The 8,762-nt window shown below is 49.8% G+C and overlaps 1 protein-coding gene across 1 annotated transcript in view; it reads right to left on the bottom strand.

Moving 5' to 3' along the window:
• SLC13A5 (solute carrier family 13 member 5) overlaps nt 1–8,762 on the bottom strand; it is a 29,841-nt gene continuing 21,079 nt past the window's right edge. Inside the window, exons 12-13 of the mRNA XM_043903468.1 lie at nt 6,934–7,071; nt 1–5,774 (exon numbers count right to left, since the gene is read on the bottom strand). Coding sequence (XP_043759403.1) covers nt 5,649–5,774; nt 6,934–7,071 — 264 coding nt within the window. The 3' untranslated portion in view covers nt 1–5,648. The remainder of the gene's footprint in view (nt 5,775–6,933; nt 7,072–8,762) is intronic.

Here is an 8,762-nt window from a genome sequence, read left to right as displayed (position 1 = left end):
TTTGTGCAGAGAATTTTATAACAGCTTTATTCAGGTAGTCTTCAATTGGAGCTAAACTAATGTCCATCAGAGAAAAATAAACAAATTGTGGCATAGTCATACAATGAGAAACTACTTAGCACAACAAAGAAAGGAAGGAATGCATACACACAACAGGAATGAATTTCTAAAGCGATGTGTTGCACAAAATAAATCAGACACCAGAGTGTGTACTGTATGATTCCATTGATGTGAATTTCAACAGGCAAAACCAACCCATGGTGATAGAAATCATAACAATGATTGCCTCAGGAAGGTGCGGATTCCTAGAAGGGGCAAGAGAAACTTAAGGGCATTCGGAAATGGAAATAAGGTACTGCTTACGTGTTGTATACAGTGTATACAATCCCTGAATTGTACACTTCAGATCTGTGTGAGTCACATCTCATTTTATCTTACTTTAAAATCAAAACTGGGAATTCCCTGGTGGTCTAGTGGTTACGACTCGGTGCTTTCTCTGCCAGGGTTCTGGATTCAATCCCTGGTCAGGGAACTAGGATTCCACAAGCTGCAGGGAGCGGTCAAATGATAATAATTTTAAAAAATAAAAGCAAAATTAACTATTGAATGAGGGAGGGGGAGTCTAACTTCATACGTGCTGAATGGAAAGATCTCCAAATCAATTAACGGGGAGGAATGTCAACAAGGACAGAAGATGCGTATAGTACGCTCCCAGAAGGAAGAACTACCATGCAGGACCACGGACATGGAGGGCTGACCGAGCTAGGCCATTTAATATAAGGGACTGGAGCATCTGCAGATTTTGGTACCCTGGGGATCCTGGAGCCAACCCTCGAGAGCTAACTGTGTATATAACACGTCTGGAAGGACATGTAAGAAACTGCTGGACAAGTGTTGCCTTTCTGGAAGGGCCTGGAGGCCCCAAGGTCTGAAGGGGAGGGGCATATCTCAGTGCTTTTTTTACCTGTTGGAATTTCTTTTTCACTGTGTTCATGATAACTTTTTAGATATAAAAACTAGCTAAAATTTCTTGATTGGATAATAGGCTCTCCGGAGGTTGGGATGTCATATTTCTCTACCCTTGGTAGCTGAAAAAATGTCTGTGCGTTAGTCACTCAGTCGTGTCCAGGTCTTTGCAAGTCTAGGACTGCAGCCTGCCAGGCTCCTCTGTCCAGGGACTTCTCCAGGCAAGAATGCTGTAGTGGGTTGCCATGCCCTCCTCCATGGGATCTTCTTGATCCAGGGATTAAACCCGGGTCTTCTGCATTGCAGGCTGATTCTTTACCTCTGAGCCACCAGGGAAGCTTTCTCTGGTAGCTGGAAGCAGAGACAAAACTGCTGCTCTGATACTGCCCAGCAGTGGGAGGCCTGTGTCTCTGAAAGTGGAAGTCGGCATGTGCACAAGCCTATCAGAGAAGCTTCTGGAAGGCCTGCCCAGGGCAGGGAAGTGAGAACCTGAATCCTGGGTCAGGACACCACGGGAAATAAACCAAGTATCTAACTATCTGGGCACAAGGATTTCAGCCATAAATGATAAGCTTTCTGTTGAAGAATATAAAAACCCATCCCATGACATGAAAGATTTATCTTGATGAAATTTTTTTTGAACGTGAAAAAATGCTTCATTGGTGGAAAGAAAACAAGGCTTTTAAGATGATATTGGACCAAGGGAGAGAGTACCCTAGAAGGAGTTCTGAGCTAAGAATAGGACTGCCAGGTGTAGTTTTTAACCAGACAATCCAGTGTTTGGTCTTTATTTCCACAAACAAGAATATATCAAGGGTCCTACCTGAGAATGTCTGTATTCTTTTTGAGAACTGGACTCTGTGCCACTGTGCTGACTCCCTGCAGAGCAACAGCTTCATTATCCATAATTTTTGTGCATTAGCGATGGTAGGGAGGAGACTTCACCTGCCAGGGAGATGCCCTGCTCACTGGCTTTGCCAGAGGAGGCCCTAAGGAAGTTCTCAGCTCAGAGGGCCAGGGAAGGATCCCAATTCCAGGATCCAACAAGGAACCCTGGAATGCATAGGATCCTTGTGGAGTCCTAAGTGCTTGGCAAAACAGTTCAGAGAGCAACACATAGGGTCAAGATATGTTTTCAGCTCACCTTGGGCCCATATGTCTGATGTGTGCTGAGACAAATCAAGGGTCTTGGGTTGAACCTCTTGACAAAATGGAAGAGGCAAAATATCAATGGGGGAAATCTTTCAGAGTTTTTCAGCAAATGGCTGAGACCCAGATGGGGGCAGGGAACGCGCCATGTAACAGGCTTTAAGCTGAGACACCATGGGGCTGCACCTGGCCCAAGCAAGTGAAGGGTCAGTGGGCTAAGGGTTGACATGACTCTGGGGAAAGGCCCTCCTGACAGATGCTCTCGTCCAGTCCCTCCCTGATGGAAACTGAGGCCCAGAGAGTGGGCTTACTTATTCAGTATCTGACATCAGGACTGAGCTTGGTCCCTGACTCAGACTCTAGCCTCCTGAACCAGTGGTTCTCCTGGAAGTGGGGGCAGAGGTGAAATTCTTGACCAAACACTTACAGAACGTGTTTCTACTGAATTCCATGGAAAGGGGGCCACTCAAGTAGCCTGGAGTGAGGGCAGCCCTCTGAAAGAGTCATAATACCAGACCCTGGTTTATCACCTACCCAAGGGCTCCCAGCCTTTTTTTTTTTCCTCCTGCCAGACTCATATTTCATATTAGGTGGATATCGCTTGATTTCAGGAAACATAGGCCAATTTCCCAAGCCTAAAAGATGTATCCTAATTGGTCTCATGGTATTCCAGTTCCCCTTTGTCAGTGATTGGCCTCAATGTGGGCAGATGATTTAGTTCTGGCCCACAAGACATAAAAGGAGGACTATAGGGGCTTTCTGAGAAAACTTTTGCTTTCCTACTAAAAGGGGAAAATGCAGTATGCACTATCAGCCCCCATCCCGTACCTTGCCTTCAATGCAGGTGTATATAGTGTGAGTCGAGCATGACAGTAAAGCCACAGTATCCTTAAGATGGCAGAGTGGATGGTCAAGCCTGAGTCTTTGGTGGCCCAAGGGAGCTGCTGGTCCTGTGCCAGTAACTGTCTAGCTCCAGACTTCTTGTTAAGTAGACATAAAATGCCCTTAATAGGATGGCATCATCAACTCAAGGGACATGAGTTTGAACAAACTCCAGGAGATGGTGAAGGACAGGCCAGCCTGGCACACTGCAGTCCACAGGGTCACAAAGAGTTGGCCACAACTGAGCGACTAATGCCGCCTTTAGAATTTAAGTCACTGCTAGCTAGGTTTCCTCTTACTTGCAGCTGAAAGCAATCCAGATCGGCACTGGCCACAAGTGTTAGTGCAACTCCAGCCAAGTTCAAGAGAAGCTGTTTAGAAACAGCCTTTGGTCAGCCTCCTCAACCTTGGAATCTGCTCTCCTGAAGCACCACCCAGCTTTATCACTCCTCAATCATATGGCATCTCCCCACCCTTTCCCCCATGCCACCACATCCTCCCCCATCAGCTCGGCCAGTCTTACTCATCCTTCACTGCCCACCTTGGATGACCTTCACTGACCTTGCTCACTTACCACCAGGCGTGCATCTAATTGACCATACTGATCATTTATTTACTAATCACACTTGTGGTGGCCTGCTGTAGTGCCGGCACTGGACCCAGCAGGCTGTGCCAGTCCTCAGAGCCCTCACTGGGGGGGCAGGGGGGCGGGCAGACATGTCAGCAGCAGCAGTGTGGGGAGTAGTGATAAAGGGGTGGTACGGTTTCACCCTGGTGGGAGAGCAGGTGGCCCATTTCCATGCTGCTCTCTCCAACCAAAAGCTTTGCTTCTTTGGGCAAAGACCACCCCTGTCTGTTCCAGGACAGCTCTGAGCCCATCTCAGAGGAGGCAGCAGCAAGGGGCTCTTGTGGATGATCCCTGAGCAGGTAGGGCCTTGGGTAGACCTGCTCTTGGTCACCCACATTTCCCTACAGGCCCTACAAGGCCAAGGCCCTTAATGGCTAGAGGAAGCAGCAGTGGACATGACGGTGGCAGGTCTGAATCAGAACCTCAGCTGCCACTAACTGGATGTGTGACTACTGGACACGATGTGGCCTCTCTGAGCCCCAGTACTAATGAAGACAGAGGAGGTTAATAACACCTGCCTATCTCACAGGCTGCAGCAAAGATTGAATGAGATCATTAGCAGGGCACGGGGAGGCCTGGCACACGGGAAGTGGGCAATGTGTAAGTGTTCATTCATCCACCTGCCTCTCCCCACCCCACTGTCCTGCACACGGCAGAAAGCCAGAGACAGCCTGGTGCACCTTCCATGGGAGACAGGATGGTCAGGAGTCACCCCACCCCAAGGAATCAGGTGGTATAAGCTTGGTCCTCGAGGAGAGAGAATGGGGGTCCTTAGTTTCCCAGACTTTCTTCTGCTCTGAGAAATAACATCAATGGCGCAGCACAGGAAGGAAAGAAAATTGGGTTGGTGGGCAGGAGGACAGGGCTCTCCCACACTTCTCTCCCCAAGGTTCTGAGGGTTCCCAGGCCACTCTGGAGTCTTGGTCCCTCAACTTCAGGTAGATGCACGCATGGGCAGGGGCTATCTGCTCGGGGACCACTGGGCGCTGCTGGTTCTCAGTGATGCCCTGCCAGTACCAGGCTTGGCTGTCAAGGCCAATCAGCAAAGGGAGCTTTCCCCAGAGAAGCCCAAACTCTGGCCTGACAGACAGACTCTGAAGGAAGCCTGCTCTTGGCAGTTAATAGCTATCCATCCCCCTGCACCTGCAGGTGAGGGCAGACTCGGTCTCCAGCTATGGGCCCAGAGGAGCCCATGTGTAGTGTGACCACTGCCCATATGTAGTGTGACCCCAGCTGTCATGGAGCAGGAAAGCATCTTCTGGGAGAGCCAAACTAACCTGCTGGGGAGGATCCCGATAAATGTCAGGCAGACCACGAAGGGGTCTGAGGAGGTGTCCTGCAGAGCTGGGGAGGGGGTCTAAATCGTCAGTTACAATCGAGTAGATTACAAGTGGGGTGCAGCAGGTGGTGTCATCCGGAAGTTAGCAACTCAAGTTCCTCATCCTTGAGTACGGTGGTGGCACCATACTCCCAGTGGTCCCAGGAGGCTCTCGTTCCCACTCTCACTCTAGCAGTGGGGAGCTGCCCAGGACCTGACACTCCGTCCCTGGGCTGTGGGCTGACCCCTCCTAGTGCCAGGAGGGATCCGAGGCAGCCTAAGGGCAGCTGGGAGAGGCACGGGGCCTGGAAGGTTGTTTTCTCACCTCCCAAGCTGGGATCTGATTCCCATGTGGATGACAAATGAATCCCAGAGCCCAGCCCCAGGGGGCCAGCTCGAGGCTGAGTGGGGACGGGACCTTGACCGTCCCAGAGGTGATGGCAGGCCCCCAGCAAAGATGGACGCCAGCAGACTCACGGCAGGCTCCCTTCACTTCGGAGCCTGCCCTCTCAAAGCCCATCCCCAGCTGAGACCCCAGGCCTGGAGGAAGAGTTGGCCTGTCGGCTGGGTCTCCATAGGGTGTGGGCATCATGGGGTCACTTTGGGACATGAACCCCAAAGCTCTGTGGCAAGTCATACTGGAAGGTTCAAGAGTCCTTGGGAGGGTGGGGGCCGTGGGCATGGTCTTGCAACTCTTCCAAAGTCTCAATGTGCTGTCACATTAGCCCAGGCAGGGAATTGGTCCAAGTCAAATATGACCCGTCCCCAGGTGTTGATGGCCAAAAATGAACAGGTGATTCCAATGACGTTCATTATTAGTCCTGTTTTCATCTGGAAAAGAACAGGGTCAAAGTTAGCACCTTGGGTCTGCCAGGCTGTCAGAACAAAGTTGAGTGGGACACGGGGATCCATGCTCTGGAGAAGGGAACCAAAGCTGTTGGTTGGGCCTCCCATCCCCAGGCCAGACTCTGTCCTCATCCCACCCCCAGGCAGAGTAACTTCACGTCCAGTGCATCCAGTACGAGTCATCACTGCTCAAGGCAGCCTGGGAAACTGGCAGAACAGGCAGACTCTTCAGGCCCACTGGGACACCTGGAAAACTGGGCCTCAGGGAGGCAAGCGAGTTACTGAAGAGCCTGGTCTGACTCCATGTCCAGGGCTCACCCCAGCGCCTTCGCCCTCCCACAGACACACACCGGCCTTTCCAGAGCCTGAGCTGCCTTCTTTGCGTGGTCACTAACCACTGCCCTCAAACCGTGTGGCAGACTTTTCACTGGGGATCAGAATTGAGCCTGCAGTCCCTGGGTTCTGGGACTGCCCTCTGTGTGAGAGTGCCCCCTGAAGTCCCGAAGATATCCCATGGTGGTGCTGAGATAACTGACGCCTGAAGGGCCGGGGGACGTTCCCTCTTCACTGGCCGCCCCTGTTTGCACACTGGCCTCTCCCCATTCTGCAGCTGCAGACCTGCCCTCCTCCTGCCAGAAGAGTCCCTCCTTTGGCTGCATTTGTTTCTAGGGCAGCATCTGCTTCTCCCAGGCAGCGGTGTCCCATCCCCGAGCCTCGAGCCTGCCCCCCACCCACCTGCCGCCACCGCCTCCATCTATAGCCTCTATCAGTCTCTTTGGCTGCCATTCGTGTTTCCCCTATCCTCAGCCTCGCCCCTCCTGACTCTTGTGTTCTTGCTCATCTTTGAAGTCTACGTTGGCCACATGGGACCCCCACCCTCACCCCCTCCAAGTGCTCAGTGAAGGTTCCCGTAATAGCTGCTTGGGCACCTCATGGTGGGAGATTCTGTAACCTACCTCTCAGCTTTGAGAGACAGAACAGTCTATGAAATAAGAGATGGTGTCAGAAAGATGAAAAAGTTGCTTATAAATGCAAAGAAGGAATTAGGTCTGGACGTTTGGTTCCAAACTGTTTAGCATCACAGGGTATCCCTCAGGACCAAAGGATCATAGCTGATGCGAGTGAACAAAAGCGGCGGCGTTACCATGTCGGAAACCTTGAGGTGTCCATAGGAAAACACGATGGCGTTAGGCGGGGTAGCCACGGGCAACATGAAGGCAAAGGATGAACTCAGCGTGCAGGGGATCATGATGTACAGCGGGTTGAGGCCAATGGAACGTGACTGGGGGAAAACACAGCACCACAATGTCACAGATGAAGAAAACAAAGCTTCTGGGACCGTCAGTCTGAGAGCATTTCCCTAACATATTAAGCGCATTCCCACCTCTGTGCCTTCGTCCTGCTGGGTCCACTACCCTTTGCCACACCTGGATGGTAACTCTGCCGGACCCTGAAGGCTAAACTCCCCAACACGCCTTTTTGAACCCCCTTGATTCATTCAACATGTATTTCTTGGACACCTACTATATGCCAGAGACTGTGCTGGATGCTCCTGCCGCCCACGTGTGCACATCTGTCTGTCCTGATGCAGACAGAGAGAGCCTGGAGGGTAGGGACCACGTCTCTCACCTGTGCATGTGCCTCAGTATGTATGTGTTTCTGTACACATTTGGGTTCATTTTGTATATGGAATTTGGTATCCATCTTTTTTACTCTAAAGCTTAAAATTCAGCCACACCTACAGAGCAGACAGATGCTCATAAACATTTGTTGAATAAATCAGTGATATAATTTGTAATGTCTGTCAGTATCTACCAAAGTGAATAATCCATCATGCGGATCTACATGCACTTGAGGGCAGACACACATGCAGAGCAGTTCAGTGGGACACTGTAACAGCACAACACACAGGAAATGGTCTCAACAGCCATCAGTAGCAGGATGGTCAAATAATATATATACACACAAACAATGGAATCGTTTGCAGCTGTAAAGAATTGAGTAGGTTTTATGTTTTAACAATGGAATGATCTCTGACATATATGATAAGATGTAATATATTAAGGTGCAGAACAGGACTATGAAATAATGCCATTTTTTTAAAAAGAGAGTGTGTGCATGCTTGCATGTATGTGTGTGTCTAACACATCCAGAAAGATATCTAAGAAATTAATAATAGGAGTTATCTCTAGGGAGGAGGCTAAAGGGTAAGGGTCTGTATGCTCTTTGTATTATTAGACATTTTCCAGCCATGTGTATGTACACATTTTCAGCTTTGACAAATTACATGTCCCCATTTTATGAAGTATCCTTCAAGACTATGATTTTTTTAATGACTTGATAGTATTCCATTGTATGAATGTATGATAACTTATTTCACCAATCCCCTACTATTATGGAAGTACTTTTTATCACAGTTCCGTGATATACATCTTTATAGTATAAACTTGTAAGCATCTCTAATGATTTGCCTAAGATAGACTCCAGAACATAAAATTCCCAGAGTCAAGGGGTATGAGCGGGTTTCAGGTTACAGTTCCTGTGAGTAAACAGGTCTCGGAAAAGCCAATTTCCTTCCTGGTTTCCCCATGATGTATGCACCCCACGTGTCTCTGGACCAAGCTGGGAAGTCACCACCTTCCCCTTGCCCACATGTGGTGCTGAGCCAGGATTGTGAGGCCTGTGGGGAATCTAATTCAGGGCTTCTGATTCTAGAAAAGCTTGTTTCCAAAAGGCCTGACCACTTGCTCTGATGAAGACCCCCATTTATCTGACTGGTCTGGGAGTGAAAGCCAGGCCTCTGGGTGTGGAGGGAGTCCTCACTGCTGCATGACCAGCATCAAAAGAGGCTCCTTGGCGTCTTTTTGTTCTGGGCCACCTGCTGAGGGGTGGGGGAGATGGGCCACTTTGCTCTTCCTAACTCTTCCATCTTCACTTGGAAAGAAAGGAGAAAGTCACTTGAGTTTGCTTTGT

This window comes from Cervus elaphus, chromosome 5 (assembly GCF_910594005.1).
Source record: "Cervus elaphus chromosome 5, mCerEla1.1, whole genome shotgun sequence".
Classification (NCBI taxonomy): Eukaryota; Metazoa; Chordata; class Mammalia; order Artiodactyla; family Cervidae; genus Cervus; species Cervus elaphus.
Note: the sequence above shows the minus strand (reverse complement) of the source record. Positions and strands in the feature narration are given on the sequence as shown.